Source organism: Oncorhynchus masou, chromosome 6, assembly GCF_036934945.1.
Source record: "Oncorhynchus masou masou isolate Uvic2021 chromosome 6, UVic_Omas_1.1, whole genome shotgun sequence".
Lineage (NCBI taxonomy): Eukaryota > Metazoa > Chordata > Actinopteri > Salmoniformes > Salmonidae > Oncorhynchus > Oncorhynchus masou.
This window is the reverse complement of record NC_088217.1, coordinates 50,947,869-50,967,277: the sequence shown is the minus strand read 5'-3', so window position 1 is coordinate 50,967,277 and position 19,409 is coordinate 50,947,869. Positions and strand designations below refer to the sequence as shown.

The following is a 19,409-nucleotide window of genomic DNA, read 5'->3' as shown; positions in this document are numbered from 1 at the left end:
AGGTATTCAACCTGAACATCCGTCGTCACCCCTGAGATGACTCCTTTGACGGGTGCAAAACACAAAACTTTTATTGTCCGGATTCTTTTGAGGCCCACTGTAATCTTCCTCTGCTCTTCAGAAATACAACGAATCAAAATAAGACCAATCCTGGATCTCTCTGACAGACTCCACCTTTCCAAGGGCATACTTCCCCATTTTCTACACCACAAACGGGTTTCCCACATATGCATCCTTACTCAACAAACGCATCCCAACAAAAAGAATTTCATTATAATTTACACAATTATTTTCCACTTCAATTTTAGACAATTTCCTTTTTGTTCCAGTTTTCGATATTACTGTGGTCCATTCAGAGCATTAATCTTCACCAAATTTACTTGATGCACTGCTTAATTCAAACTCAGCATCCACTTCCCTACTAATTACTACACGTGCTAAATTGTTGTGAGCGCGGGAGGCAGCCCGATTCCAAATAAAATGTAATCAACTTTCAGCCGATGCAAAACACGCTTGCACAGGCACCCAGCGAGACTAATCTAACCCCCTCAGTGTTGGGGCCAAAGATGGGGATGAATTGACCATTGAGAGGCTTTGAAGCCACCGGTCGGCCATATTTGCGATGCCTACTAGGAGCAGTCCTCTGTAGGAATGAATGGAACTTTATAGTATTCAATTAAATGTTTCAAAGACAACAAAAAAATACATGTATTTAAGTATTTTGTTATAGTTGGGACAGTAGCATTAGTAATTAGTATTTTTTTCTGTGTATGTTTAGCTCACATAATATAATTTAAAAGTATGCATTAAGGTGTCTAATAGAATACATGTGGCAAAAACGAATGAGGACATTAATAAATGCATTTCTACAGCTTTCAAAATATATTTTTTACACTGGTGAAGGAGTGCCAAATTGAAGGCACAGTTATTTTAGCACAGCACACCCTATAAGTCATCTAGTGTATAGATAAATCATTGGTTGTGGTGTGCACCACTGGTTTGCACAAGTGTGCACTGTCATATGACTTGCAACTGCTAACGACCAATTAGCTTTGTATTCGTGTGTTGCATTTCGCAGGTCAGAGTGCGGATTAGACATTTTGGTCTCTAAAAATTTTTTATGCAAAAGGGTAATGAGAAAATCTTTAAATACACCAATATCTAAACCTTTGCCTATACACTATCCCAAAAAACCCACCACCCCATCCCATACTAAACAATCGTACACCAGGATTTCGGCCTGGAGGGATGGATCCCCTTCTCTCTAAACTTCCTGTAGATCTTCTGCACTAAAATCTCTCACACCCACATATTTAACTCCTGCTGCAACTACCACATGTAATCACATTCTGTGATTTCCGCTCAATCAATGCATTGCAGTTGATCACCATGGCTATAAATGCAAGAAATACAACCTTACTAAACCTTGTCCTCTCTGGATCTCTCTCTTCAGTCCTACTCACTGGGGGACTCCCAGTCGACTCACTCACCTAACAACTGTAGCGGGTTTGGAACATAGGCCTTCACTGAATAGCAAATATAACCTAACCTTATCAGGTAGAAACTCTGTATCGAAGCTAGACAAGACAGACAGGGTATTCTCAGTCTTGCCATTGCCACCGGGACTACGTCTCAACAAACGGCTGGAGTCACAAACAGTAGGAATATTATTTTTAATTTGATCCACATAAAGCTACACCACTGATCACCCCTTTGCTCTCCCTGCTCCGAAGAGCAAAGCACAACACAGGTTGAGCCCGAGACCCAAGATTCGAACGCCCACTTCCTCTGTGCAGCGGATACACAAAAAATCTAAACAATTTCACTGCTCGAAACTTTCCCAGATGTAACCATTGCCAGTTAGACCATTACCCAGCTTGACACAACGTATGGGTCGCCCCAAAAAAACAGGAATCTTACTCCTACCGGTCCAAAAATCATCTCTGGTAGAATTCTCAGGGCAAACGTTTGAAGTCTCTACCACACCTGCTGTGTCGCCGCAGGCAGGCTTGTCTCGGACAAGGTGACTTTTATTAATATGTTTGCCTCTATTTACCCCCCCAATGAAATGCTAATTAGCTGCCAAACAGAACTGCGAATAGCTGTATCAAGCTTCACTTCACTCACCAGGGCCATGATGATCTGTACGAGAATCGAGGCAAAGGTAATAATCTCTGGATGAACTATGATAGCTAAATTTAGTAAATAAATTAGCGGAAATTGTTTTAAATTGACCATTCTGTGAACTTTCTTGGGCAAGTTTTAAATGTAAACAATACCTGTTATCTATCTAGCTAGCTCAAGGTTAACTAGTTAGCAACATTAGCCTGACTAGATGGCTACATTAGCAGTCTATTTGTCCAGCCATTGTCTAGCATGAGAAAATCATAAAAATGAGTTTAACTTTCTTTGGCTTTTATAAACCAACAGTCTAGCCTGCTAGTTAACTAGCTAGCTAACATAGATGGTGAAGCTATGCATTCTTGATAATGTTTGTTTGTGTCTGTGGGTGAGGGTGACTTGTAGCTACCCTAGATAGCTGTATCATTTTGGTCTGGCTTTTGAGAGGTGTCAAATATGGATTGATTAGCATCCTCACAGTTTCCTTTTTTTACCTTTATTTAACCAGGCAAGTCAGTTAAGAACAAATTCTTATTTTCAATGACGGCCTGGGAACAGTGGGTTAACTGGCTGTTCAGGGGCAGAACGACAGATTTTGTACCTTGTCAGCTCGGGGGTTTGAACTCTCAACCTTGCGGTTACTAGTCAACCACTAGCTCTAACCACTAGGCTACACTGCCGCCCCCCTTACTTTACTGCAGGACAGCAGATAATAAGTATAGCTAGTAGGCAAGGTTATGTAACCTTATTTAGTCCTACCTGCTATGGTGGGTTTGAAATTAAATGGTATTCACATGTTTGTTTTTGTGGTAGAATTACTGTTATGTTATTGACGTAAACCCGTACAAACCTTATTTGCACCTCCACTATGCAGGAAGCTTGGCACCAGTGATGTACTGGGCAGTACGCACTACCCTCTGTAGCACCTTATGGCAGGATGCCAAAAAGTTGCCATACCAGGCAGTGATGTAACCAGTCAGGATCCTATCAATGGTGCATCTGTATAACTTTTTGAGGATCTGTGGACCCACGCCAAATCTTTTCAGTCTCCTGAGGGAGAATAGGTTTTGTCGTGCCCTCTTTACAACTGTCTTGGTGTGTTTGGACCATGATAGTTTGATGGTGATATGGACACCATGGAACTTGAAGCTCTCAACCTGATCCACTTCAGCCCCGTCGATGTAAATGGGGGCATGTTCGGCCCTACTTTTCCTGTAGTCCACGATCATCTCTTTTGTCTTGATCAGGTTGAGGGAGAGGTTGCTATCCTGAGACTACACTGCCAGGTCACTGACCTCCTCCCTATAGGCTGTCTCATCGTTATTGGTGATCAGGCCTACCACTGTTGTGTCCTCAGCAAAATTAATGATGGTGCTGTGGTCGTGCTTGGCCACGAAGTCGTGGGTGAACAGAGAGTACAGGAGGGGACTAAGCACGCACCCCTGAGGGGCCCCCGTGTTGAGGATCAGCGTGGCAGATGTATTGTTGCCTATCCTTACCACCTGGGGGCAGCCCGTCAGGAAGTCCACGATCCACTTGCAGAGGGAGGTGTTAAATCCCAGGGTCCTTAGCTTAGTGATGAGCTTTGAGGGTACTATGGTGTTGAACGCTGAGCTGTAGTCAATGAACACGTAGGTGTTCCTTTTGTCCAGGTGGGAAAGGGCAGTACAGGTTGCGTCATCCGTGGATCTGTTAAGGCGGTATGCAAATTGGAGTGGGTCTATGTTTTCTGGGATGATGGTATTGATGTGTGCCATGACTAGCCTTTCATAGCACTTCATTGCTACAGAAGGGTTTTGTCACCGCCCAGCTCTAACACCTGACTTAAAAAATCAACGTAACGAATCATGGCGATAGGCTATGATTTGTATAAGCTTTTTGGAACAAAAGCTTGTACACACTCCTGCTATTCGGATCTGAAGTTGTCCACCCTTTTAAGTCATTATTCTGTACAGTGGCAACCGGTCATTTAGAGCACCTGTTTTGAGCCCCACATATTTACCTATGTGGGGGGCTTAACTGTTTTTTAAAAACGCATGCAAATATGGTCTCTTTTTGCTTTCTTCAGTAAGGTAGCTCCAAAATACAGTTGTTTCATTCTAGCTTAGTGCTTTCTGTGGTGGTGGGGCAGCCAGCGCGAATATGGAGCGTAGGTGTTGGTAATGTTCTTAGTTGCGCCATGATTAGCTCAGTGTTCTGTCCCTAGTGGGGACAGTATGTCACCGCCAAGTCTAAGGGTCGACCTCGAAAATTCAAGCCCATTGGTTGCAGCGATAGAGTTACATTAGAAGTGTCCATCCAAGAAGGCTCAAGATCATTGCCCACAGATAAAATTATGTAAAATCACGTTAAATCTACAGTAACTTTGATTAGACTGATCATGTTAACATCGTACTTAAAAAATCTTAGCTAGCAGTATTCATCATGAATCAAGTCGACAATGTACTGGCAAATCCTTTTTAATTATTGTCATATGAAGAGAAATAATGAAAAGAAATTATAGACAAAACATATCGGTGCTCATTGGACATAAACATTAAACATCAAGTTGGAAATCGTAAATTCAATAATGAGTGGTTTGGAAGGAATCAGTGACAGTAGCTAACTGCAAGCATTGCAAAGCAATCACTTGCCTGCTATTCAGTGGAGTGGCTGTGTGGTCCCAAAACTGGGATTAAGTGTCTCTTTTCCCAGTTTAATATGATAAACATTCAACATTGACCATGCTTTCAGTGAAGTCTGATTTGTGCCGAGCTCAATACAAGTGTTAACTCGGAACTGCGAAAACTTGACTTCAGTGAGTTCAAGTCAACTGGGATTTCTGTAAAAAAAAACGAGCTCTGACTGGGAAATACGTTTTGAACGGTAATCCAACTCGGGATTGTAAGTCAGGAACTCGGGCCTCTTTCTAGAGCTACGACCTGAAGATCAAATCAAAATCAAATCAAATCAAATTTATTTGTCACATACACATGGTTAGCAGATGTTAATGCGAGTGTAGCGAAATGCTTGTGCTTCTAGTTCCGACAATGCAGTAATAACCAACAAGTAATCTAACTAACAATTCCAAAACGACTGTCTTGTACACAAGTGTAAGGGGATAAAGAATATGTACATAAAGATATATGAATGAGTGATGGTACAGAGCAGCATAGGCAAGATACAGTAGATGGTATCGAGTACAGTATATACATATGAGATGCGTATGTAAACAAAGTGGCATAGTTAAAGTGGCTAGTGATACATGTATTACATAAAGATGCAGTAGATGATATAGAGTACAGTATATACGTATACATATGAGATGAATAATGTAGGGTATGTAAACATTATATTAGGTAGCATTGTTTAAAGTGGCTAGTGATATATTTATATATTTTACATCATTTCCCATCAATTCCCATTATTAAAGTGGCTGGAGTTGAGTCAGTGTGTTCAATGACATCATCATGATTCGACCTTGTTTTTTCCCGAGTTCCCAGTTGTCTTGAGAGCACCATAAATCCAGAGAATGCCAGACTTTAATGACAAAATTTCCCCCACGAAGGACCGACACCCCACCTTCCTGTTCAAGTGAGCACAGCACAACAAGGTGAGTCCAAAGATGCCTTCTATGCTGTTGCATAAATGATGTAATATGCCGAGGAGCTATGTATACTGTAGCTAAGAAAGTAACACTAAGTGTATGTTGTGTAGTAAGCTGTTAGTAGGCCATGTGCTTCACCCTTATAATTTTGTCAATTTATCCCTCTTAGTTTCTCCTACTGTTCTGACTTGGTGTCACACATGTAGCCTATAACTTGTTTTAGAACAATGTAATAATCGGATGTTGTAAGAGCTTTCATTGTCTGCTTATATGCTCTCTTTATTTATCCTACGGTTCTGACTTGGTGTACAAGGAGAACACTGTAAGAATGGCCCATGTTCTGAATTCTATCACTGTACATTTCAAAAGTGCTAAACAATTTGTTTTATTGACTATGTCCGACCTAGCTCGCTCATTAATGTCTTAATCAAAATTACGGATTGCCTCTTATCCGCTTGTTGTCCCCTTATGCCATAGTTTGTACATCTCAATTGTCATTAGAAACCACATTTGGTTAAGCAAGTCAGCCATTTTAGCAACAGTATGTTTTTTTAAAGGCAGTAAATGAGACTGAATGAACTGTTTTGCTGCCAGGCAAGGCTTTGCTGATAGCCAGGTGTAGCAGTGGTAAGATGTTGGGTCTGCTGTTGGGACAGCATTATGTAGGCCCTAACAGTTTGTGGGCACCGTTTGTCACCGTTATAGTACAATTCATGTGTTGTTTAGTGTTGTGTTGTGTTGTGTAGTGGCTTTGCTGGCATGCATCCCACTTTTATTTTTATTTTGCCCCATTTACATGCTAAAATTGCCACTGTTTCTGTACTATGTGTTAAATTTGGAGGGTGGGATACATTTAGATGATTTTGATATACACTGAGTATACAACACATTAAGAACATCTTTACATGACAGATTCACCAGGTGAATCCAGGGGAAAGCTATGATCCCTTATTGATGTCACTTGTTAAATCCACTTCAATCAGTGTAGATGAAGAGGAGGAGACAGGTTAAAGAGAGATTTTTAAGCCTTGAGGCAATTGCGACATGGATTGTGTACGTGTGCCATTCAGAGGGCGAAGGGGCAAGACAAAATAAGTGTGCATCGGTTTGCATCAAGAACTGCAACGCTGATGGATTTTTCACACTCAAAAGTTTCCCTTGTGTATCAAAAATGGTCCACCACCCAAAGGACATCCAGCCAACTTGACAGAACTGTGTGAAGCATTGGAGTTAACATGGGCCAGCATCATAGGAGGTTGGTCGCAACTTAATTGGGGAGAATGGGCTTGTGGTAATGACTGGAGTGGAATTAGTAGAATGGTATCAACACATGTTCTGCCATTCCATTTGCTCCGTTTCAGCCATTATTATGAGCCGTTCTCCCGTCAGCAGCCTCCTATGGCCACCATCCCTGTTGAACACCTTGTACAGTCCATTCCCCAACGAACTGAGGCTGTTCTGAGGCAAAAGGGGGGGTGCAACTCAATATTAGGAAGGTGTAACCAATGTTTCGTATACTTAGTTTATAATGCATGCTCCACTCTCAAGTTGAAGTTGAATTAGTTGACTGATGCCAAGGTGGCGGCTGTTAAGAAGGGAGCAACTGTGGACCAGAAGACTGCAGCCAAGGCAGCACTGGTCCACACCTGCCCTGTCTGTCATATTGGTTGGTACTGTGGGGGGAGTTCGCCCAGGGAGCCATACAAGCTACAACCGCCACTGTCAATCATAATGGAGAACAACAAAGGACTAATCACACATCCCTGGGGAGTGGCAGTTTTGTCTAGATGGGATAACAAATGTACTATTCGTAGCAGGTTATGGGAACTTTACGCAGCAGCTTAGGAGAATGAACGTAGCAGGTTAGGATAATTAGGTTTAAGTTAAGAAAAAGGGTTAGGGTTAAGGTAAGCTTAAATGCAAAAAAAATCTACTTTTGACGATAATTTGACAAGAGCTATATTTCTTCTACACATGACCCGCATGGACACTTCAATAAATGCATGCTCTCTTCCTTTCTTCTGTCCACCCTTCCTTCCGTGCCCCTTTTCCTATGCTCCATCCAATTTGTATAGATTTGCAACACTGTCAGGATGTTCAGCAGCCTATAGTCCACTGCTTAACAAAACTAATCACAGAAAGAGTCAGTCTATTCATTTTTTTATTTTTTATTCTGAATCCCAAAGAAAAAACTCTACATGTCGGCTATAAGCCTTTTTAAAAGGTCACTTTTCATAGGCTATCATACCAATTTATACAGTTATTTGACACAATAGCCTACATATTGTTAAAGGGATAGTTCAACAAGATTACAAAATGACACATTGGTTTCCTTACCCTGTAAGCAGTCTATGGACACGGTAGGACATCCATTCATGCTTGGGTTTAGTTTCCCTGGCACTGTTTCCACATGCTAATGTTTTAGCATTTGTTGCACAAAACCCATTGAAGTCTTCGGACCCATATTAGCAATTTTGGCACATCATGACCAAATAATTTGATAATGTCAAACATTTATTGTGAAACTCAAGTCATTTATTGATGTTTTGAACATGATGCCCCAAAAAAATGCTAACCAATGTGTCATTTTTCTAATTTTGGGTGAACTATCCTTTTAATGGAACTTTAAGTTAATATTGGGATTCTTTAGAAAGAGTAAAAACTGCATTAATTGTGAAAAAAAGTAAGAAAGCTATATAGAATAATACTTAGTATTGATGAAAAGACTGCACAAATAAAGGAAATGGCAACAAACAAGAGAGCAGGGTAGCCTAGTAGTTAGAGCGTTGGACTAGTAACCGGAAGGTTGTGAGTTCAAACCCCCGAGCTGACAAGGTACAAATCTGTCGTTCTGCCCCTGAACAGGCAGTTAACCCACTGTTCCCAGGCCGTCATTGAAAATAAGATTGTGTTCGTAACTGACTTGCCTGGTTAAATAAAGGTACAATTTAAAAAAAAATAATAATAATAAAGATTACAAAAGACAAATTATAGCAGGCTAACTGCAAAACAAATTGTAGAAGTAGCATTTGGTCATTCAGGACTAGCTGACATGCTACCCTGAAGTCAAAGCACTCCTGCAAGCAGATGTAAGATATCACACAGTGGTGATGCTCGCCATGGACAGCAGAATCTGGCTGCCATTGTCCTTGGTTTCAGCCATATATATCTGGAGAACTGATGGAAATACTTGTTGCAGGCAGTTCACTGAAGGCTGTTTTTAACACATCAGTACTTGAACTTGAACCTTACATCTGAATACTGTAATTAATTTGAGAATAAATTGTAGCCTATGCTATGTGTTACAAAGTGTTCCAAATAGACCGGGACACAGTATCAACAACTTAACCAACTCTGTGGTCTTGTTGGGTCTTGTTCCCTGGGAAAATCACAACAATTCCATGTGTTCCACACTTGTTTGTGACCAGGTATTACAAGCTATTTAGAAGCCTCTAAAAATATTTCACACGATAGAGGAATTGGTGTTCTTACTGTGTCAATGGTTTGCAGTGGTGTCTTTTTTGTTTTCTTGAGTACGGCAGCTCCAAAAGGCAGGTGTTTTCAGTCTAGCTCAGTGCTTTCTGTGGAGGTGGGGCAAGGCAGCAGAAAATATGGAGCGTTGCGCTGTGATTGGCTCAGTGTTCTGTCACTCATGGGTACACTACATCACCGTGAAGTCTAACGGTAGACATCGAAAATTCTAACCCTTTTGGGTGCTGCCATAGAGTTACATTAGAAGAGTCAATCCAAGAAGGTGCTCATCGGCCATTGGACAGCAACATTACACAACAAGTTGGAAATCGCAAATTCAACAATTACTGGTTTAGAAGGAAGTGAGCTTCTATGATTGGCGTGAGGCACATGGACTACTAACAGCTTACTACCTAACATACACGTAGTATTACTTTCTTAGCTACAGTATACATATCTCCCTGACATTTTTGGACTCACCTTGTTGAGATATGTATACTGTAGCTAAGAAAGTAATACTATGTGTATGTTAGGTAGTAAGCTGTTAGTAGCCCATGTGCCTCACGCTAATCATTTGGTCCCTTTTCCCTTCTTAATTTTGCCTACTGTTCTGACTTGGTGGTGCCCATGTAGCCTATAGCCTGTTTTAGAGAAAAGTAATCATTGAATATTGTAAGCGCTTTCGTTGTCTGCTTATATGCCCACGTTATTTATTCTGCGATTCTGACGTGGTGTACAGGGAGAATACTGTAAGAATGGCCCATGTTCTGAATTCTGTCGCTGTACATTTCAAAAGTCGTGAACAAATAGTTCTATTGACAACATCCATCGTAGCTCGCTCATTAATGTCTTAAACGGAATTACGGATTGCCTCTTAATGGCTCATTTTTCCCTTATGCCATAGTTTGTAAATCTCAATTGTCAGTAGAAACCACATTTGTTTAAATAAGTCAGCCATGTCAACTATGATTTTTAAAAAGGCAGTAAATGAGGCTGAATGAAATGTTTCGCTGCCAGGCAAGGCTCCGCTGATAGCCGGTGTAGCAGTGGTTAGGTGTTGGGACTCTGCTGTTTTGGACAGCTTTCTGTAGGCCATAAGAGTTTGTGGGTGCCGTTTGTCACTGTTATAGTGCAATTAATGTATTGTTTAGTATTGTGTAGTGGCTTTGCTGGCATGCATATATTATTTTGGGGGGATTTGTTTGCTCCACCAAGATTTACATGCTAAACTCACAGCTGAAAAGGGTACACTGAAAGCAGACTGGGCTGACATACACATGACTAGGGGTGTGGGGGTCATTACATTTTGTCACCCAGTGATTGTCAAGCAAATAACTGCCAAAAATGTTTGCACGTTTATTAAAAATTAAAAACGGAAATAACTTATTTACATAAGTATTCAGACCCTTTGCTATGAGACTCGAAATTGAGCTCAGGTGCATCCTGTTTCCATTGATCATCCTTGAGATGTTTATACAACTTGATTGGAGTCCACCTGTGGTAAATTCAATTGATTGGCCATGATTTGGAAATGCACACACCTGTCTATATAACATCCCACAGTTGACAGTACATGTCAGAGCAAAAACCAAACCATGTGGTCGAATTAATTGTATGTAGAGCTCCGAGACAAGATTATGTCGAGGCACAGATCTGGGGAAGGATACCAAAACATTTCTGCAGCATTGATGGTCTCCAAGAACACAGTGGCCCCCATCATTCTTATATGGAAGAAGTTTGGAACCACCAAGACTCTTCCTAGAGCTGGTCGCCCAGCCAAACTGAGCAATCGGGGGAGAAAGGCCTTGGTCAGGGAGGTGACCAAGATCCCGATGGTCACTCTGACAGAGCTCCAGAGTTCCTTTGTGGAGATGGTCGAACCTTCCAGAAGCATAGAACAAGAAGGCCTGCCCACTGTTAAAGCTCCCAATTCACTGTTTTATTGACAACATTTCGATTCGAAACAGATCTTCATCAGGTTCAACACACTGAGTGTTCACATCCCAAAATATAGACATTTCATCTCACATGACCATTGCGGACATGACCCATGGCGGGTGCTATTTTTTAAATTATATATCTCTAATAATTAAATAACAATGAGATGGGTACATGTAATGGTTCCAGAAAATAATATATATTTACAAAATGACCAAATGGGTAACCTGGAAGGAAAGACAAATCAAAGTAAAGTAACATATTTAGGTAAGAAATGGTCTGATCCCGACGGTCACTCTGACAGAGCTACAGAGCTCCTCTGTAGAGATGATAGAGCCTTCAAGACAGACGTCAAGACAGTGTCCAGACGGAAGCCACTCCTCAGTAAAAGGCACATGACAGCCCGCTTGGAATTTGCCAGAAGTCAATACTGACTATGAGAAACAAGATTATCTGGTCTGATGAAACCAAGATTGATCTCTTTGGCCTGAATGCCAAGCGTTATGTCTGGAGGAAACCAGGCACCTTCCCTACAGTGCAGCATGGTGGTGGCAGCATCATGCTATGGGGATGTTTTTCAGCTGCAGTGACTTGGATTCTAGTCAGGATCGAGGGAAAGATGAAGGGAGCAAAATACAGAGAGATCCTTGATGAAAACCTTCTCCAGAGCGCTCAGAACATCAGACTGGTGTGAATGTTAACCTTCCAACAGGAGAACAACCCTAAGCACACAGCTGACTGCTTTGAAGAATCTAATTTATAAAATATATTTTGATTTGTTCAACACTATTTTGGATACTACGTGATTCCATATGTGTTATTTCATAGATTTGATGTCTTCACTTTTATTCCACAATGTTGAAAATAGAAGAGTAAAGAAAAACCTTTGAATGAGTTGGTGTGTCCAAACTTTTGACTGGTACTGTGTATATATACAGGCCTCAACTACTACCCTGAGAGCACTTCATTCAGCATATCATGAGGCCCCCAGGTTCATTACCAATCAAAAACGTCTAACATGTCATTGTGATCTCTACTGCGCCGTTGGCAGGTCGTCATTGACCTTGCGTAGTCTTAAACACAGGTATACACTGATTTAAAAGGCCATATTTGGTATAATGTCACTATCGCTGTTCTTTTTTAATCAGGTCAGTAAATAAATATAGATTACGGTCCTATTCTCATTTGCTTTCTTGCAGTACCAAGAATTAGAACAGGTCATGGTAGTTTTAGTTACTCATCTCCGTTGTCCTGGAATTATCTCCTGAACATTTTAAAATGAGATGATCTAGTCACGTTGGTAGAGTTTAAAACATCTTGGTTGATGTAAATATCATAAAGTGTAAATGTCGCTAGGACAGCTGTTTTTTAGTTGACATTTGTATTTTTTTGATGTAATATGTAATTGTGTTACTGTATGTGTGTTTAATGTTTTGTTGAATGTTGTAAGATGTTTTGCCTGAAACTTTGTCCCCCCTGTAGCTGTTGGACCAGGTCTCTCTTGAAAAATAGGTTTTATCTTAATGTGAAAAAACCTGTAAAGGTTAAATAAAAAAAGAAAAATGTTGGGATTCTTTAGAAAGAGTAAAAACAGTATTAATTGTGCAAAAAAAGTAAGAAAGCTATATAAAATAATACTTAGTATTGATGAAAGACTGCACAAATACACGAAATAGCAACAAACAAGATTACAAAAGACAAGGAAATTATAGCAGGCTAACTGCAAAACAAATTGTAGAAGTAGCATTTGGTCATTCAGGACTAGCTGACATGCTACCCTGAAGTCAAAGCACTCCTGCAAGCAGATGTAAGATATCACACAGTGGAGATGCTCGCCATGGACAGCAGAATCTGGCTGCCATTGTCCTTGGTTTCAGCCTGCTGGATGAGCTGGCTTCCACTCTCCTCTTTTGACAGTGGGAAGCGATGTATATCTGGAGAAGTGATGGAAATACTTGTTGCAGGGCAGTTCACTGAAGGCTGTTTTTAAAACATCAGTACTTGATCTTGAACTTCACTGTAATTAATTTGAGAATAAATTGTAGCCTAAGCTATGTGTTCCAAGGTATTCCAAATAGACCGGCACACAGTATCATCGACTTAACCAACTCGGTGGTACTCACTAGCGTTAGGCTTGTGCCTGATTCTCCTGATGCAGGCATAAGTGAGGAACACCAAGAGGACGACAGCAAAGAAGAAGAGGCCAATGGCCAGAATGTAATGCCCATCCTCTTTGTTTCCTTGCTCTGATAAACAGAAAAAAATGATTACAACCCAAATACATTTCTAATACCTATGAATTGCTTGACTGTAATTGCCAACATACCATATATACCACATTTTGAGTTATGGGTCTTGTTCCCAGGGAAGATCACAATAAATCCATGTGTATCACACCTGTTGGCGACAAGGTATTACAAGTTATTTAGGAGCCTCTAAAAACATTTCACACAATAGAGGAACTGATATTTGGCTATTTTTCAAAACTGTGTTCTTACTGTGTCAATGGTTTGCAGTGACCCTGTTCGGTGTCAGAGTATGTGTTATTAGAACATGGGACACATTTCCAAGTGTATTCCCTGGAACCTGCCATTGGAAAACATACTTTAAGTTAGCAGTAGTATGGAGATGGCTGTTGATCCTTTCGCTACATTTGTAAATATTCAGTGACAAGTAGTGAGGAAGGAAAATGAATGAATGTCTTACCTGTTCTCTTCAGTTCCTCTCCCTTGCGGCATCTCTTTTCCTTTTCACAATTTGAGCAGACATGGTCTGAGCACAGGAAACCAGAGCCACACAAACAGTTTGCGTTTGCGGTTGGGGTGCATGCTCTTGCATAGACTGCCCAGAAGACCAAAGAGAGAAAGAAAACACCTAGGTGAGAGTCCAATAATTCAGTAATTGGATTTCCAAACAATGACATGAAAAGTGTGAGCCCCAGAAGCTACCACTTTCCTGACATTCTTTCTTTCCTATAGTATCATTACTTGTTTTGACCATTTGAGGGTCCATCAACAATCAAAGTATAGGATGCTAATATTTTTCAGAGCTAGATTTGGTTTATGTCACCTCTCATCTCAACCCTTACCCTGTTGGCATTTGAGGCATGGTTGACAGTTCTCTAAGCGGTCACTGAACTCAGAGTAGGAGTCCGCTGGGCAGTCACCACATTCGGTTTTGGCATGAGTGGTGCAGTGCTTCTTCAAAAATGTGCCTATGAACCAAAACAGGATTGTATATCATAATCACTACCACTCACTGAATCACTCATTCAATATTTCTTTATATGTCTTATACATCAAGCAATCATCACACAGGGTCCAACTAACATTTGCATAGATCATTTTCGTAATAATTATGATTTTTTTTTAAGGATTTCAATTGGTATAATAATTTGATATCATATGTTCAGTTGTTTAATCCCATGGTCAGTAGTCTACTGAATTGTCGTTAAAGGCTAAAAACAAACCTGGTGGACAAAGTCCACAACATCTGCCATCTTTTTCATACATATCATTGCATTGTAGATCCGCTGCTAAACCCATAGTCCAAAAACACAGAAGACATATGATTGTCATCTGTATGTATTGAGTTTCCATAATGTTAAGCATCTTCTCCTTTCAACCGTGGGGGTTTTATTTGCTGTGCACAGTGACGTTGCACAGTGGCGTCAGGTATCTCTCTCTCTCTCTCTCTCTCTCTCTCTCTCTCTCTGTCTCTCTCTCTGTCTCTCTCTCTCTCTCTCTCTCTCTCTCTCTGTGTCTCTCTGTCTCTCTCTCTCTCTCTCTCTCTGTATGTCTCTCTCTCTGTGTCTCTCTCTCTCTCTGTGTCTCTCTCTCTCTCTGTGTCTCTCTCTCTCTCTTTCTGTCTCTCTCTCTCTCTCTCTCTCTCTCTCTCTCTCTCTCTCTCTCTCTCTCTCTCTCTCTCTGTGTGTGGGTTTGCCAGTGTGGTGAGCTTTTCTGTGAAAAGGTACAGTGAAAGCAGACTCTGCTGACACAAACATGACTAGGGCTGTGGCGGTCATTACGTTTTGTTAGCTGGTGATTGTCAAGCAAAAAACTGCCGGTCTCACGGTAATTGACCGTTTGGTACTGCTACTGAATAGCCCTTCTTTGTCTATACCCATTCAGCATCGTTCATACCCTCTTAAGCTTTAGCCCCATCCATCTCTTTAAGGGTTGATCCGAGCGTTCTGTACTGACATCAGCAGTCAAGCACCTAAGCTAACTTGCTAGCTACTTCCAGACACAAATGAGAGAACAGCTCACTGAACATTACTCGCCCTCGCAGAGATGGTTAGGCTGTTAGGCTGTTATGTTATCCAGAGCATTGGTGACTGCAACTGTGCTGCCAGCAACAATTTAGTTACGCTTTTTTGCCAACGTTTACTGACACCGGCCATATTCAACTGGTGTTGAGCGTTCCTAAATTCATCAGTTATTTTGCGCTCTGGCACACTCAGACGAGAGTGCTCTGATATCGGAGTAGATGGCCAGACTGCATTTACGAACGCACCCAAAATGGTTACTTGCATATTGGAGTTTTTTGTTAAGACGTAACGAGCTAGCTAAACAATTAACCATTATCACAACTCATGATGTTGCTACCATTTATGCATCTGCAGGTAGATAACCAAAGTCTCTCAACAGTTGTCGCAGTGATATTTTATTGAAATGGATACTTGCACAGTGGCGTCCCCAGCTAGCACAGTGGATCTGGGCCGATTCCGGCTTAGAGTCTGGGCACTTGGCTGAGAGTCAGACTCGGCCAATGTCATGTGGCCTGAGTCTGGGCCGCCTCCGGCACTATTACTTGTGGCTAGGATGTGAGGATTGAGTGTGAGTTATCGGTGTGAGTTATCTGGCCCAAATGTATTACTTGGCGCTCGGGTGGATTGGGGCGACTCTCTGGCAGATGATTACAAGGGCTGATTTATATAATGAACATTTCAGTATTTATTTTTCCATATTTTTCCATATTTTCTCATCGTTTCTGTGATAAAAAAAAATACAATTAACATTTCAATTAAATTCTTTAAGAATTCTGCGTAGTAGTTTAGTTTTGTCATATGTACAAGGCAATTGATAAGCATTAAAAACTTTGCGGATAGAGCCTTCACAGCGGCGCAGTGGTCTAAGACACTGTGTTGCAGTGCAAACTGCGTTGCTACAGTCGTGTTCTGACTGAAAAACAGCTTCCATCTCAAGGCCATCAGACTGTTAAACAGCCATCACTAACACTGAGTGGCTGCTGCCAACATACTGACTCATCTCTAGCCACTTTAACCTCTCTGCGCACGGAACCCGGTAGCGGGATGAAATTCGACAACATACGGTGATCGCTACATAAATAGTCATATTAAACATTCATGAAAATACAAGTGTCTCGCATGTTTCGAAAGCCTAGAATCTTGCTACTCCAACTGCGTTGTCAGATTTAAAAAAGGATTTACTGCGAAAGAATACGATGCGATTATCTGAGGATAGAGCCCCATAAAAAACAACTATTTCAACCAGCACAGGCATAACAAAATCACAAACTGCAATAAAATAAATCTTTTACCTTTGACGATCTTCTTCTGTTTGCAATCCCAATGCTCATTGTTATACAATGAATGTTTTTTTGTTTGATAAAACGGCTGTGTGTTTAGGGTCGTTGTCCTGTTGTTGGAAGGTGAACCTTCATCCCAGTCTGAAATCCTGAGCACTCTGGAGCAGGTTGTTATCAAGGATCTCTCTGTACTTTGCTCCGTTCATCTTTCCCTCAATCCTGACTAGTCTCCAAGTTCCCACAGCATGATGCTAGCACCACCATGCTTCGCGGTAGGGAAGCATTCAGGCCAAAGAGTTTAATCTTAGTTTCATCAGACAAGAGAATCTTGTTTATGATGGTCAGAGTTCTTTAGGTGTCATTTGACAAACTCCAAGCGGGCTGTCATGTGCCTTTTGCTGAGGAGTGTCTCAATCTGGCCGCTCTACCATAAAGGCCTGATTGGTTGAGTGCTGTAGAGATGGTTGTCCTTCTGGAAGGTTCTCCCATCTGCACAGAGGAACTCTGGAGCTCTGTCAGAGTGACCATCGGATTCTTGTTCACCTCCCTGACTAAGGCCCTTCTCCCCTGATTGCTCAGTTTGGCCGGGCGGCCAGCTCTAGGAAGAGTCTTTGTGGTTCCAAACTTCTTCCATATAAGAATGATGGAGGCCACTGTGATCTTGGAGACCATCAATGCCGCAGACATTTTTTGGCATCCTTCCCCAGATCTGTGCCTCGACACAATCCTGTCTCAGAGCTCTACGGACAATTCTTTAAACCTCATAGCTTGGTTTTTACTCTGACATGCACTGTCAACTGTGTGCATTTCCAAATCATGTCCAATCAATTGAATTTACCGCAGGTGGACTCCAATCAAGTTGTAGAAACATCTCAAGGATGATCAATGGAAACAGGATGAACTTGAGCTCAATTTCGAGTCTCATAGCAAAGGGTTTGTATACTTATGTAAATAAGGTATCTGTTTATTTTTAATACATTTGCAAAATGTGACTTCATGACAAGTCTCTGAATGTTCTTGAGCGGCCCAGCAAGAGCCCGAACTTGAACCCGATCGAACATCTCTGGAGAGACCAGAAAATAGCTGTGCAGCGACGCTCCCCATCCAACCTGACAGAGCTGGGGAGAATCTGCAGAGAAGAATGAGAGAAAATCACCAAATATAAGTGTGCCAAGCTTGTAGCGTCATAACCAAGAAGACTCAATGTTGCCAAAGATGCTTCAACAAAGTACTGAGTAAAGGGTCTGAATACTTATGTAAATGTAATATTTCAGTTTTCTATTTGTAATACATTTGTCAAAAATGTCTGTATTAAAAACATGCCCACGTCAGGGGAGATACCTATTTAGGCAATCCCTAGCTGCTGGGCTGCTCAGTCCTGGGCGTTAGGTTCTGCCATCCTGTGGGTTGTCCCTCTGGCCTTAGACAAACACCCGAAAAATTATAATGAATCCTAAAGCTGAGTGGGGTGTGTTGGGTTGGGGTGCTGCAGGGTGGTGGACCCCTAGGGACACGGAAGGGCAACCCAGCTATTTTGTGTGCAAGTTAAAAGAGCTCTACAGAACTATTAGACCTATGAGATTAATTATATGGAGGATTTGCTGTTTCTGTGTTAATGTACTCTACTGTTCAAAAGTTTGGGGTCACTTACAAATGTCCTTGTTTTTGAAAGATAAGCACATTTTTTTGTCCATTAAAATAACATCAAATTGATCAGAAATACAGTGTAGACATAGTAATTTACAACATTAACAATCGTAGCTGGAAAGGCTGATTTTTAATGAAATATCTACATAGGCGTACAGAGGTCCATTATCAGCAACCATCACTCCTGTGTCCAAATGGCACGTTGTGTTAGCTAATCCATGTTTATCATTTTAAAAGGCTAATTGATCATTAGAAAACCCTTTTGCAATTATGTTAGCACAACTGAAAACTGTTGTCTGATTAAAGAAGCAATAAAACTGGCCTTCTTTTGACTATTTGAATATCTGGAGCATCAGCATTTGTAGGTTTGATTACAGGCTCAAAACGGCAGCTTTATTAACTAGTACTTGCAAAACACCAGTCTCGACGTCAACAGTGAAGAGGCGACTCTGGGATGTTGGCCTTCTAGGCAGAGTTACAAAGAAAAAGACATATCTCAGACTGTCCAATAAAAATAAAAGATTAAGATGAGCAAAAGAACACAGACACTGGACGGAGGAACTCTGCCTAGAAAGCCAGCATCCCGGAGTCGCCTCTTCACTGTTGACGTTGAGACGTTTTGCGGGTACTATTTAGTGTAGCTGCCAGTTGAGGACTTGTGAGGTGTCTGAGTTTCTCAAACTAGACACTCTAATGTACTTGTTCTCTTGCTCAGTTGTGCACCGGGGCCTCCCACTATTCTGGTTAGAGCCAGTTTGCGCTGTTCTGTGAGGGGTGTAGTACACAGCGTGTTACGAGATCTTCAGTTTTTTGGCAATTTCTCGTATGGAATAGCCTTCATTTCCCAGAACAAGAATAGCTTGACAAGTTTCAGAAGAAAGGTTTTTGTTTCTGACCATTTTGAGCCTGTAATCGAACCCACAAATGCTAATGCTCCAGATCCTCAACTAGTCTAAAGAAGGCTAGATTTATTGCTTTTTTTTAATCAGGACAACAGTTTTCAGCTGTGCTAACATAATTGCAAAAGGGTTTTCTAATGATTAATTAGCCTTTTAAAATTATCAACTTGGATTAGCTAACACAACGTGCCATTGGA

General features: G+C 41.2%; 1 protein-coding gene across 1 annotated transcript; it reads right to left on the bottom strand.

Moving 5' to 3' along the window:
- Positions 1-10,681: 10,681 nt before the first annotated feature.
- On the bottom strand, positions 10,682-14,755 carry LOC135541148 (tumor necrosis factor receptor superfamily member 5-like). The gene is made up of 7 exons (XM_064967260.1): positions 14,586-14,755; positions 14,205-14,330; positions 13,823-13,957; positions 13,615-13,702; positions 13,443-13,513; positions 13,240-13,362; positions 10,682-13,050 (listed from the first exon to the last, which is right to left on the bottom strand). The coding sequence occupies exons 1-7, from the start codon at positions 14,725-14,727 to the stop codon at positions 12,932-12,934; spliced, it is 804 nt and encodes a 267-aa protein (XP_064823332.1). The 5' UTR covers positions 14,728-14,755; the 3' UTR covers positions 10,682-12,931.
- Positions 14,756-19,409: the final 4,654 nt, after the last annotated feature.